Below are 13,731 nucleotides of genomic sequence, written 5' to 3'. Positions count from 1 at the left end.
GGAAGCCTGGCACCTGGACCCATCTCACAAATGAACAAATCGGGAAAACAGTTCAAATTCCTTGCACATTTGTTTTTAAAAGAGCCAAAGTCTGTCTATCCATTGGTCTCAAATAATTACATTGAAACAAACAAAGTGTGAGCAGCGTGACTCACATCACACACAATTGTGGTCACCTTGCGGGTGAGACGGGAGGTATAAATGTCCTTCAGGGAGGGGAGTGAAGCACCATCTAATCCTACCAGCTGTGTTCACTATGCGCTGCAGGGCCTTCATGTTGTATTCAGTGCAGCTACCACCCCACACAACGATACAACTGGAGAGGACGCTCTCAGTGGTGCCATGGTAGAATGTGCGCATGATGGCTGGTGGAGCACCTGCTCGCCTGAGTTTCCGCAGGAAGTACAGGCGGCGCTGAACTTTCTTCGCCAGTGATGCAGTGTTGGTGGTCCAGGAGAGGTCGTCACTGGTGTGCACCCCCAGGAATCTGGTGCTGCTCACTCTCTCCACTACAGCACCGTCGATGGTCACTGGCAGGTGTTGGGTGTGACCCTTCCGGAAGTCAACAACAATCTCCTTGGTCTTGCTGACCTTCAGCAGGAGGTTGTTGTCCTTGCACCATGTGGCCAGAAGGTCGACCTCTGACTTGTATTGAGTCTTGTCGCCCTTGGTGATGAGACCCACCAGCAGCAGCAGCAGCAGCAGCAGCAGCAGCAGTAGTAATAATAATAGTAGTAGTAGTAATACGTATGATTATTTTGTGATTTTAGTAAATATTGTTTGGGAGCAAATGGAGTAAGATTAAAATTCTCATCAATAGAAGTTATGAAAATAATCAGAGACAAAGGTCACCCTGGGCACAAAAAGAACAAAATCTGAGACAAAGAGCGCCCTGGGCGCAATAAAAACATTTAGATCTGAATTTCTACATAAATCTAGGAAATAGATTCTTTGAAAAATTACAATTAATTTCAATAGTTTCAGGCCTCACAGCTGTTACAGGCAGGTGGGGTGGAGACAGGCAAAATCATTGAAATTGTTACTGTAGCAGAACTTCACTGAAGGGCAACATTTGTTTCTTCTAGATCACTTTATTCCCAAAATGTTCAACCAAACAAGTTTTATGCCTCACATAATTGTGTAATTAAAAAAAGATACATCTTGGAATCTCTGTTATCATGTACAGGAAATACAATAATGTTTGAAAAACAAAAATAAATCCCTGCACCGTAACACAAACATTTGGAGAACGAAAAAACAGGTTACAGCTCACATTTAGCAACAAGCGCTTATTCACACACATACAGACAGTAGGGCATGAATCATTTATAACATTCCACACATACATACCGGTCATTTCAGCCTGGATTTTCCATGCCTCATTTTGTTTCATTCTCCCAGAAATGACGTCCACGAGGGCCAACCTCTGAGACTTTGGCTCATGATATTGCAGTTACACAGGAATGTGTCATGGCGAGAAGAAACTGCATGTCAATGAGTGAGGAAAATGTCCATTTCATCAAAGCAGAACTACAAGGGATTTGTTCTGTCACCGGAGACAAAAAAAAAAAAAAAAATGGACCATCCATATACAGTAGTTTAAAATCAGAGAAGATACGAAACTATTTAAGTTACTATGCTGGAAACAAAAGTGCAGAGCATGAACAAATTCCAACATTTCGAACAAACATACCGAGAAAAAGAGAAAAATTTCAACCCTGAGTCTCATCAGAGCAACGAGAGCCTCTGACACTTGACATCGCACTACGACCGTCAGCGGGAAAACGCAATCCATTAGAACGCGGGGCTTGTTTCTTTTTCTTGCAGCGTGACGCCAGTGGAATGACAGAAGAGTGACGACAAGCAAGTGACAAGCGGCGGTTGGTTTGAGTGGTCCCATGCGGCAGTTAACCCCCCCCCCCCCCTTCTCTCACTTGCAGTAGATTGGCAACTGCCTTCAAAGTGGGCATCTCATCACGAGTAGATGGTGATGACTTCACTTCCTCCACCTCGGACCAGCAGAACACGCTCCAAACCCTCGGTGAGAACTTCCAGGAACTCCATGTCTGCTCAAGTGAGTCACGGACAGCCAAACATTCACGCAGACGCTGAACCTCTCCGAGCACAAAACAAACCACCAAAAGGATTAAGGATACAGTTCTCATCTCCGTCCGGGTTCTTGGGTGGTCCCGGCATATTGAGGAGGACTACTCTGGCGTCGTGGGATTTGTTGACGATGACTTCGTTGAGCTTGACGGCCGTGTGCATCCTCCTCACGTTGGAATGGTCACTGAAGAAAAAGACATACTGGATGATGCTTGTGCGGAGGGGGAGGAGCCACGTATGAACACTGACGGTCGGATGCTGAGCATGTCTCTGAAGCCCTCGGGCGTGGAGCATCCAGAGTGCGCTGCCCGGTACTGCGACGCCTTCTCTTTGGTCCAGGTCATTTGAACGCGACGGTGGCGCTCGGACGAGGACCCGTCGCCGGCCGCCGCCGCCGCTCGCTCCCGTTCGCCGCCGTCCGTTTCGTCGTCCTCGTCTGAGCCGATGCTGGTCAGTCGCAACATGGAGTTGCGGTCCTTGACCAGCTGAGCCTGGCCCGCGGGTCACAAGATAAAGTGGCAACGTCAGGTCATAGGTTCCTCTTGGACTTGTCTGCCTCAGCCCTGGCTCCCGCGAATTGGCGCGCGACACATACTGACTCGCTAGCTCAACTACATCACATCTACAGTACTAATGCGTGGGCCTTTGAGTGGATATTAAAGCGAACTCCTCAAATCGCTCGCCATAATTCCGTAGAAGCAATCTACTTGGACTAGCTGATGGCTGGCTACTCACATCATCAAAACTCCAGCGCACCCGCTGAGGAAATCCAGCGGCGAGAAGGAAGCCAATATTTCAAAAATGTAAGGGTCAGGCGGGCGGAAATATTGCCCACACGTAGCCGCGCGGCTTTACCTCTCGCTCACGGTCCGATTTGGAAAGCCGCATCTGGCGGAGCATCTGCGACCTCTGCTCCATCATCAGGGTCCTCTCGTAAGTGTAGGCGCTGATGTCACTGTCGTGCTGGCACAGCAAAAAGATGCGTTTAGTTGATGCCCTCCAAATTAAGAAGAGCAGCGGTGGCTTACCATCTCAACGACTTCCACCTCGGCCTCGATTCGTAAGTGATAGAGGAACGTCGCTAGGTCCTTCTTCATTTGGATGGAATTGTCCTCCATCTGGGCCACGGTAAAGATGCGCATCCCGCACTTTCGCCATACCTACTCCAGGCCAGCGAGAGAAGAACACAGCAAGGTTAATAGAGTTCGCTGGACAACAAAACAGAGTTGTTGGGGTTTTTTTTAATGGAAAATATTTATTGTGTTATTTGTTTATTACTTATTCATCACTCATATTATTTATTTATTATTTATTGCTTGTGCCTTCTTGTTTTTATTTTGTGTCGTCTACTTGTATGTCTATCGTGTACTGTGTCTCGTCACCGTGGGATAGAGGAAACGGAATTTCGGTTTCTTCGTGTGTCTTGACATATGAAGGGATTGACAATAAAGCAGACTTTGACTTTGAAATGTTAATCGGCAACTAATGTATTGTGTGGCCGGCACCTTGTGCTGGCGTAGCAGGAAGGGCAGCAGCATCAGCATCCCGCCGTCGTGCACGATCCACCACACGTCCATGTAGCCGTCGGCGCACGGCTCGTTGTTGCTGGGAAAGAGGGAGATGTTTTTCGGCACCAGCAAGGCCAGGTGAGCGGCCGTGGTGACGCGCACTGTGTCTGGAGGGAGGACAGGGGGCGCCGTCAGACTCTCAATTGAAAGACAGTGGCGGGATGTACAAATCTTTTAGTAGTAGCAGGCATCTGTTCTGTCGACACATATTTTTGAAGCCGCGCAACTTAGTCAGCAACAGTTCAGAATTGTAAATGCCATAAATGGGAAAAGAGATAGCATTTGCGTTGTAGGTAAGCAACAGTGAGAAAAGGACACACACAGACACGCAGACACACACAGACACACACAGACTCGAGTAAGAGTATGTTTGCCACTTGTGTGGGACGGAGAGGAGCGAGAAGCAGCACTCACGGATGAAGGTCTTCCAGGACTGCGGATCTTCGCTCTGCCTCCAGGCATGAGGCCATCCCATCACCACGGTGTTGGGCTTCATCCCCCCCAGACCGCTGGACTGGATCATATGACTGATGCCTTCACGTGCCTTCTGTGCGACGATGCACTGGCAGAACCCTTTGACCCGCTCCTTGTCCATCAGAAGCTTTAGGGTCTGACAAGATGAATTTTATTTGTGTTAATCAAAAAGCAGGACCTTGTAGTCCAGAAATCAAATCCTGGCCGACGAGATCTCACCTGTTCCGCCGCCAATGCCTCTCCGTAGCTGTGAAGGAAGTTGCCGGAAACTACCGTGCCCACGATGGTCAGGCCTTTTCCTGCCTTCAGCTGGCTGGCAAAGGTCAGCAGGCGCGGAGACTTGACGTGCGCGTCTTCATCCAGTTTGAGTAAAACCAACAGCTGCGGCCTGCAGGAGACAGGTCTTGAATTGGAGCCCGAATCAATTCTTGCCGTCTTCACCTCACGGGGAGAATTGTGTACCTCCAGTTTTTAGTGTGAGGTGGGCCCTCTTCCAACCGCAAGAGGGCGTAGCGGGCGGCGCTGAGCGAGAGTCCGCGGATTCCATCTCCCCACTCCTTCTCTGCTCTGGATTGCAATACAGGACAGACACTCATGTTACCCATTGCTCATACTTCAGTGAATTATATGTTTAAATGTGTTTCTAATCTCTGTGTTAAAAGACTTTAAATATGAAGTGGCATAAATGCTAGACAAACCATGCGTAGGGAGAATTTCTCAAGGGGACTGTATTTCTTTATTGCAAATTTCACTTACTCCGAGGGTGGCTAGAAACGTTAACCCCAGCGATGGAGGGGGGGGATTACTGTAGTGTAAAAGTGTCAAATTGAAAATATAACCAATGTTTTGGTGTAACGTTGAGGAGGCGGGGCTAAATGTTGCCCATGACCACATTTTATTTAACGTGAGCGACTGTTGTCAGCTCTCTTAGCCTTGAGCGGCCACGGCACATCCAAAGATGGAGGCGCTCGTACGTCTAGGTACCACTATAAAGTGAAGGTAACCCTGAACGGCACATGCCATCGCCATGGAAACATACCCGTGGTACTCGATGTACTTGTAGATCATGCCTGCAATCACTATGGCAACGATTGCATAGTACCAGGAGGAGATGAACATGAGCGCCAGGCAGATGGTCATCCCCAAAAATGACAAGGTCCTTGACACACACACACACACACACATACACAAGCACAGACACGGTGAGTGTGTGTGGATCCACAGCCAACGCAGCGGCTGCGGCGCACACACCAGTGGTAGTAGGAAAAGCGTGGTCTCCAGTTGGGCGTCCTCAGGAGGGTCTGCAGGCCGCAGGCCAGGTTGACAAACAGGTAGCACATCAAGAAGAACCTGGACAGAGAAGAAGATTGACAGCTCTGACGACCAATGACGTGACACAAGAGGGGTTGGGATGTCTCACATGGTCAGGATTGGAGCCACCAGGTCCAGAGAGGCAATGAGGATGCCCAGCTCAGCGATGAGGGCCGTCAGCAGCAGCGCCCAGGTGGGTTCGCCGTTGGCTTTACCGTGACCGAACACCTGACGCGCACCAGCAAAAGCGGGTCAGCACATTGCCTAGCACGCATGCTGAGAATGTCCGACAGTCTAAGTTCCAACCCGAAGAAAGGGAATAATGTTGTCTTTGGCGATAGCCTGCAGAAGCCTTGGAGCACCCGTCAACGACTGGAGACCCGCGCCACACGTGGAGAAGAAGGATCCCACCACAATGACCCAAGGAGTGGGCCAGGCTAACGTGGCCACTACCAAATTCCCTCGGACAGAGTCTCCAAACCTGCAGGAAATGACAACGTTCAAAAACATCTCTCTTACACAGGGAGACACGTAACGAATGGAACCGACTTGTCTCTGAGGACCACACCGTCAATGCAGGCGCCAAATAAAACAACGCTGCTGAGGTCTGGGTAAAGGAAACTCAGGAAAACGTCAAACCCTCAAAAGGTCAGCTCAAACATAATTCTTTTGCGTTGCATCTACTAGCATCATGCTAATGCTAATTTAACACAAACGGAGTGGCAATACATGTAGAAAGACAATATTACTACAGTCAGTGATAAGTTCCTTATCGTCCGTGAGGAATGAGTCATATTAGTGCCGTACTGATAAGCGGAGCGGAGTTGTGATGTTGCCACGAACAGTACAGTATCTCTGTCTGTTCCGAGGTGGACAAATCATGCACATCAAGAAGGGTAGCACAATACCTTTTTAGTTCTTGGAGTGTGATAACAACTTTTAAAATAACTTTTGCAGTTGTTGTTTTTTTTATGGGGCCAAACAAATGGTGTTTCCATTCATTTCAATTGGGAAACGATATGTTAACGTTTTGCATACAGCGCGTCGGAATGAGTGAAATTCACACTGCACTGTGCTCTAATGGAAGGATACAAATAAAGGAGGTGGTGAGGATAGCAAGGATAGTCCCGATGGGGATGGACCGCTGGGCGTCTTTTAGGTCCCCTGACCGATTCGAACCGGCCATGATTCCTGTGGAAGACAAGTAAACGCCTCAAAATGAGAGAGCTTCAGGAAAACCCTCCTCCACCTCTTAATGGGGATGGGTGAGTACCAATTGTGAAAATAAAGAAAATGTTTACCTGTGACGGAGGGGAAGAAGATTCCCACCAGGAGGGTGAAGGAGGTGGTGATGTCAGCAAAGACGTAAGGCTGCTGTGTGGATGGCGAACCCGCTCCCTGGGAGGAGCTCAAAGAGCCTTTCTCCACCACGTCTCCTTTGCCAAGGTATGAGCTCCACAGGTTCTCTGCGCCGCAAAGGAGGAACGTCACGCGCCATCGCGGCCAAAACGGCTACCAATGCGTGCGGCGTTACCGGAGATGATGCCACTGGCCAAACCAGGGATACCGTCGATGCGGGAGAAGTTATTGGCTGCAAAGTAGTCGTCACAGGAGGAGTTGAGTTCGACACTCTGGCAGAAGCGGCTCCACAAGTATGTGGTATTCTCGCCGCGACTGGGGACCAGCTCCGTTGTCGCCAGAGTCGTGGTGTTGCCGTCCGCTGGAAAAAAAAGGTGAAACGTTTGTCAACTTTGCAGGCCTCCTAAGCGTGCAAACGGTGGTGCACAACATCAGAACGCACCGCCGCCTAGCGTCTCGTTGGTCACCTCCCTCTCGGCGGACAGCGGGACGGTTTTAGCGCACTGCTGGTCGAAGAGGTCGTGGCCGTTGATGGTTCGGTTTCCGAGCGTACATACCCTGCAAAGTTAAAGTTAAGTTAAACGCCCAATGATCGTCACACACACATCTGGGTGTGGTGAAATTTGTCCTCTGCATTTAACCCATCCCCATGTGATTTTAATCCATCCCCTGGGGGAGAGGGGAGCAGTGAGCAGCAGCGGTGCCACGCTCGGGAACCATTTGGTGATCTAACCCCCCAATTCCAACCCTTAATGCTGAGTGCCAAGCAGGGAGGCAATGGGTCCCATTTTTATAGTCTTTGGTACAACCCGGCCGGGGTTTGAACCCACAACCTTCCAGTCTCAGGGCGGACACTCTACCACTAGGCCAATGAGCTGGCGGGTCAAGTTCGGCTATATTTCAGTGGGAATTTTAAGAGTAGTTCAAATTGGAAACCTTCCATTTATGAATGAAATCATTGCGCTAATCTTACGTTGCGCTTTGTCACAAATGTCAAGCATTTAGATGAGACAACGCACCGGCGATGGGACGGCAGTACGTACGGGAAATTGGGCGGCCTGAAAGCGGAGACCAGCGCGCCCACATAAATGGAGACGATGGAGACGATGACGCAGGCCAGGAAGACAGAGGCCAGTTTGTTGACGTACTTGACGCCCACAAAGACCAGCAGGGACATGAGGAGGAGGCAGACGGAGCCGTAGACACGCATGTTGTTCAACATGGCCGCACCCTCGCCCTCCAGCCCCTTGGCGGTGAAGATGGCCGCCTCAGGTGCAATGTACATCTAGAGGAGGAGACGAGGGAGTGTTGTGGCCTGCGAGCGAGGACTTGGCAAAAACGAGCAACCCACCAGCAGGATCTCGACGGCTCCGAGGATATACATGGCCCCTGCAAAGGTGGTACCCAGGTAGAAGCACAGACCCACCGCCCCCCCAAACTCCGGACCCAGAGAGCGGCTGATCATGAAGTAGGAACCGCCGGCTGCAGGGGGAAAAAGTAAGGTCAGTTATTAACATACAGTTGGAGTATCTAGACTAGACCTACGTAGTCAACAAAGAATGATCTGGGGTTACCTGGAACCACTCCATTGGTGGCAATGGCACTCATGGATATGGCGGTCAGCATTGTCTGGAGGCACAAAAAGAGGTCAAAGAGGGTGAGACTGCTCTTCACCCCCTTTGGCGAAACTCTGCGGCACTCACGCAGCAGCAGCAGATGAAGACGATGCAGAGGCCCTGCAACACGCCGGCGGTCCCCACCACCCAGGTCAAACGTAGGAACAAGATGACGCCAAAGATGTTCTGCAGGCACGGCAGGTACACGCCCATGAAGGTTCCCATGCGCGGTGACTGTGGAGAGCCGCCAGAGCACACCAAATAAGCTCCCGGTGTCCAATTCTGCTCATTCTGATAATATTTACTTCCACAAAAGATTGAAAAATGCCAACCTGCTTTAAGGGGCACATTTTAAGAAGTAGTAATGACGAGAAAATGAAGCTTCAGTTTCAAAACTGCTTCATGAACCAGTTGTATTTTTTTGACCACTCGATGGCACTCTTAGTTTAATTCAAGGAGCTTTAGAAAATGGCAGGTCAGCTCAATGCTGAACAGAGTGCCATCTAAAACTGCCACATGGTGAGGAAAGTTTTGCTATAATCAATTGTAGCGACATTTTGAAGTACCTTGGCCTTCTTCTTCTCATTGTTGCTCTCGGCCTCCTCATGCTCCTTGGCGCTCTGCATCAGGTTGGTATAGTTGGCCAGACGACTGAGCAGGGACGAAACTTTGGGCCGCGTGTCCATTTCCTCCTGCGAGCAGCGGGAAGACGATGACGTCCGAGACTCGAGGAATGAGACGAGCTACCGGAATGGGACCCAAACCTCAAACAAGGCCAAGTTCCTGTCATAGAAGTCGTCATCATCCGCGCCGTGGCTGTTGTTGATGTACACGCTAGACAGTTTGGAATTTCCATCCCCTGCAAGACAGAGCACAACAAACGTAAACACAACAAGCCTCCTTCCCCTTGGTGCCTCCCGTCAGCCAACTACCAAGCTGTGAACATAAACACGACGCTAGTTAATTAATATTAGGCCGTCGCACTGTTCATCGCTTACACAAAAAGCAACACTCGTTCTTGGAGATCTGTTCCTCAACCCTATTTGGGGTTTTTCTAACAAATAGCAATTTTGTCAATAATTTGACAGATTCACCTGTCTAAAAGAATCTTCTAAATGAGAGAGGATGGGAAGAAAAAAAAAAACCCAAAACAGATCAAATGACAGGCTGAGCTCAGCACACCTGCATGGGATTCATGTGGCATCACTGCGAGGGGGGGGGGGGGCGAGGAAGGGGCAACGCCGCGCTGCCTCACTACTCCAAAATTTTTGTTCCCGACTGAGCGCCGCACGTGGGGAAACTTGAAACTCAGTGGGATTAAGGGGCTCAATTCCTACTTATGGAAGCTTATTATGTAGCGACGGTGTGGGGCGGCCTCGTTACTATAGACACGCACGAGTTGTTCTTTCAAGCGCGGAAGTGAAAGTGTCAGCTGACTTTCTCACGAGCAGACGACGGCGGATTTTGCAGACTCTTGTCTTAAACGCTGAGTCAGAAAGCAAAAGGATAGTTTGTTGGGCAAAACAAAAGGCCAGTTTCTCCATTTGATAGCTAATGCGGTTGGATTCTGTTCTTTTTTAGCGGGTAGTTGCAGCCGAGTGGTTACGAACGGCCCCTGCCACCGCCGTTGAGCAAGATGGCAAAACTTCAAGAAAGTCATTTCTGGAAAAGGCACAATGGGCAAAGCTCAGAACAGGGTTTGGGTTTTGGGTTACACTCGTGTGACAACTAATAAATCCTGACCGAGCAACCGGCACATCTCCTAAAATCCAGATTACATTCCAGATTAGTAGGCCAGTTCACACTTGGGGATTATTCTATGTGCACGTCCTCACCTTGCTCCATGTTACTGTGGTCCGGCGTTTCCGTGCCGCCTCCTCCTGTCGGTGCCACGACTCCCATCGATGAGTCGCTGGGCGGCTCGCTTCGGCTGACGCTTTCCCGGGAGCCGAAGCGCACGTGGTTGCCGGAGCGGGAGCTGATTTCGGGCGACGTGTCCGACAGCCCGGGGTGGTCCTCCGCCTTGGTGGGCGTCACGGTGAACCTCACCGACGTCATGGCGAAGCCCGAGTAGGGTGTGGGGTCGGGAAGGTCGGGGCGAGCGAAGGGAGGGCGGCTGGTGGGCGCACAGGCTAGCGAGCGTGGCTGAATCTAACTGAGTTTAGCTGATGCTTGTGGAAGAGGGAACGATTGCCCGTGTAATTATTTCTTTGACAGTCGCCATTCTCCATCGAGGCGACGTAATTGGCCAACACCAAGCTTAAGTGCCCAACAGCACTTTCCTTAAGGGCTGTCACTATCAAATATTTTGACAATCTATTCTTTTGTCGATCAATAGAATAATCGGATTAAAAAGTAAAATTGTACATTTAAAATATATTTTTTTTAATTTTACAAACCGATTACTGTTTTTTGCAATTGTTTAATAATTAAACTAAGTCAAATAAACAAAAAGGAAAGAGCTACTAATTGATGCGAGTGAAGGCCTCTTAATTTGAAACACACTTCTGAGGCTGCTTCAGGTTCAGCTACATGTCATTCATACGACAGCTTCAAATTTCCATTACTTCCATCACATAAAACTGGAAAATTGATTACTGGTTTTGTCAAGTGAGAAAATAGACTAAAACCTTGTATTTTAAAATATGTTATTTACATTTAAATTTATTAACATATTATTAGAATATTGGGCTAATATGGCTGCTTTCATTAACGGACGACACAAATCAGAGAATATTTGTTGAACGAGCTAAAATTCGGAGGCTGGCTCGAAATGATTAATCAATAAAATAGTGGTTGAGTAATTTCACACTTGTTTTTTGAGTAATTGACTAAAAGTGGCGCTTTGCTTTAAGACAATTTGCTGAGCGTGTGTCTTTTCTACTGGGGCAGGGGCAAGGGGCAAGGATTGGAGGGGATGGAGCAGTAGAACAAGAACAGGGGGAAAGACAGAAAGCAAGAATGGAAAAAAATAACAGCGTTATTGTCACAATATATACGATATCAAATAGAATTTTGTCATGCTTTCATAGAGGACAACATCTAAGGGAAATATTTACAGATGTGAGGCTGAAATTGACACACAATCAATTATTAATATATCTACCGACTATCGAGCCCCCCCCCCCAAAAAAAAATCAAACACTGAAATATTTAAAGACTTATCTCCAAGTGAGTACAATACCAATTCATGACATCCTAACAGGTTCACACACATAGGCAAATGACTCACCAAGGTATCTACACAAAGCATCTCAAAAAATAACCAGGGTCAACCTGGCTCCAACCGGTCGGACCAGTTGCTGCTTGCTGCTTTGTTTCATAACTCGATGTTTCCGAAGAGGAAACGGCGGCTGGATACCTTTTACCCGTTTTTTTGGTCTTGTTTTGGGAATAAAAACAGTTGTGGAATGGGAGCTTGGGGGTTATACTGACCAACACCTTGCTTGGCATTTTACCCCCAAGGAACATCAACCTCTGGCAGATGCATTCATTTGGATGGCTCCTAATGTAAACGGTGCTTAAAGTAAATAAAAATAGAGCATGGAACAACATGTGTGCACATTGTCAAATTAGATGCTCCACATTTATGATGTAGCCTTCGTTCACTTGTCAGGTATAAAGCGCATGAAATGATCAAGATGAACAATCATCAAATTTAATGTAAATACTAGAGCTGCTAAATATATATATATATATATATATATATATATATATATATATATATATATATATATATATATATATATATATATATTTAAATGAATAAAATTGGCCCATGCAATACTCATATTGAAAGATATGTAATAAGATTCTTATGAAATTGTATGCTTTTGCCTAAAATTTACCAGTCAGACAAACTTACCGTATTTTCCGCCCTATAAGGCGCACCTAAAAACCTAAAATTTTCTCAAAAACCAACAGTGCGCCTTATAGTCCGGTGCGCCTTATATATGGACCAAATTCCTAAATTTAAACTGGCCCAAAGCATTGTGTCATGAAATCAATCATAAGTGGCCCGCTGAAGACTATGAATCATGACTCAAAAAGACTATGGATCATTATTTTATGATTATAAAGTAATTTGTTCCGTCTGAAGTTGAAATAAAAAAGATAAAATGGAGAATGATTTGATTTGGATTAAAAATCTGACATGATGCATTAATGGTGCGCCTTATAGTCCGGTGCGCCTTATATAAGGATAAAGTTTTAAAATGGGCCATTCATTGAAGGTACGCCTTATAGTCCGGTGCGCCTTATAGGCCGGAAAATACGGTAAATTGCATTTCAATAGTTAAATATTAGCTGAGGCAATTACTATTAATTAGCTAAGAAAATATTGAGTTGTTTTATTATCCCAAGTAAAAAAAAAGTCATTCTTAAAAAAATAATTTGAAAAAAAGGTATGTGTTATATATTGCGATATTGATATAGCTCGATTCGAAAACCATATCACAGCCGTAGTACTGTACTGTACCGTGCGGAAGCATTGGTGGTTACGTGACCGTTACATTTTGTACACCAAAACGTAAGATGCCAGTACTCATGTAATAAATGACACATTAACAAACCTATGAATGAATGAATGAATGAATATATCCCTAATGGCTTAATTAATGAGTAACGCGAACGAACCCTAAGCAAGCTGCTTGCCATGCTCGGCTTAATAATAATTTTTTGAAGTATTTTGGAAAACATTTTCAAAATATGGCAATAGAGCCCAGTGTTTAAAGGATGAGAAATCAAGAATGTCGCAACAGCTGCTCGCTTGTACGTCTTTGTGGCGACAGAATGGATTGCGGTGGGAGATGCGGACATTTAAGACCAGCTGCAACCAGTTTACAGCTTTGCGTCTTTCGTTCCCAAGCTTGTTTTTTTTTTTTTTGTTTGTTTTTTTTAAAATGAACAATGAGCGTCAAAAAATGAAGAGAGGAACACAGAAACGCCGGTCGCCTGGCTGGGTTGGCAGGTTCCAGACCGGTGCCAGCCAGCACTATGCTAACGTTAGCCACCGATTTGCCCATGCCGCGCGAGACTGTCAACTGTCAACCGCCGTGACACACAACGCAAGCGGTTGAGACTCATACCTGGATTTGGTGATGTGGACGCTCTACCGAGTTGTTCCACGCTCGGACGGCTGTGGAAGCGGGTGGCTCCTCTCGGCAGTTTATCGACTCCTTATTGTCCAGTCGAGAAGCAAAACTGTATATTTTGTCCCTTGCAAATCACCGTCCTTACTCCCCGACCGCAACCTCGCGCATGCGCAGTAGTAAAAATGAAACTACATGACATCTTGC

At 47.3% G+C, this 13,731-nt stretch overlaps 1 protein-coding gene across 3 annotated transcripts; it reads right to left on the bottom strand.

The window, feature by feature from the left end:
- Nucleotides 1–1,071: 1,071 nt before the first annotated feature.
- Nucleotides 1,072–13,681, bottom strand: LOC133152568 (solute carrier family 12 member 6-like). Of its 3 annotated transcripts, XM_061276283.1 has the most exons (27): nucleotides 13,522–13,681; nucleotides 10,270–11,314; nucleotides 9,199–9,293; nucleotides 9,001–9,126; nucleotides 8,522–8,668; nucleotides 8,393–8,447; nucleotides 8,170–8,300; nucleotides 7,862–8,103; nucleotides 7,261–7,376; nucleotides 6,994–7,179; nucleotides 6,761–6,925; nucleotides 6,552–6,650; nucleotides 6,009–6,066; nucleotides 5,766–5,940; nucleotides 5,569–5,687; nucleotides 5,400–5,498; nucleotides 5,188–5,307; nucleotides 4,611–4,715; nucleotides 4,368–4,536; nucleotides 4,089–4,284; nucleotides 3,612–3,781; nucleotides 3,135–3,266; nucleotides 2,962–3,069; nucleotides 2,356–2,597; nucleotides 2,157–2,290; nucleotides 1,935–2,066; nucleotides 1,072–1,546 (listed from the first exon to the last, which is right to left on the bottom strand). In XM_061276283.1, exons 2-26 carry the CDS (start codon nucleotides 10,490–10,492, stop codon nucleotides 1,975–1,977), a joined length of 3,504 nt encoding a protein of 1,167 aa, XP_061132267.1. In that variant the 5' UTR covers nucleotides 10,493–11,314; nucleotides 13,522–13,681; the 3' UTR covers nucleotides 1,072–1,546; nucleotides 1,935–1,974. The 3 variants fall into 3 exon arrangements, with proteins under 3 accessions (XP_061132267.1, XP_061132249.1, XP_061132257.1); XM_061276265.1 differs by having other exon boundaries at nucleotides 1,072–2,066; XM_061276273.1 differs by having other exon boundaries at nucleotides 1,072–2,066; nucleotides 10,270–11,317; nucleotides 13,522–13,671.
- Between the last annotated feature and the right edge of the window lie 50 nt (nucleotides 13,682–13,731).

This window comes from Syngnathus typhle, linkage group LG1 (genome assembly GCF_033458585.1).
Source record: "Syngnathus typhle isolate RoL2023-S1 ecotype Sweden linkage group LG1, RoL_Styp_1.0, whole genome shotgun sequence".
NCBI classification, from domain to species: Eukaryota; Metazoa; Chordata; class Actinopteri; order Syngnathiformes; family Syngnathidae; genus Syngnathus; species Syngnathus typhle.
The sequence above is the reverse complement of the archived record's forward strand: the minus strand, read 5'-3'. Positions and strand labels throughout refer to the sequence as shown.

What these genes read in the sequence shown, in the direction of transcription:
- LOC133152568 (XM_061276265.1), bottom strand. Translation starts at nt 10,492, where the DNA reads ATGACGTCGGTGAGGTTCACCGTGACGCCCACCAAGGCGGAGGACCAC. An exon ending in CGCTTTTCCTACTACCACTG is followed by an intron (nt 5,308 to 5,399) that starts GTGTGTGCGCCG and finishes GTGTGTGTCAAG; the next exon opens with GACCTTGTCATTTTTGGGGA. An exon ending in AGGTGGAAGTCGTTGAGATG is followed by an intron (nt 3,070 to 3,134) that starts GTAAGCCACCGC and finishes TTGCTGTGCCAG; the next exon opens with CACGACAGTGACATCAGCGC.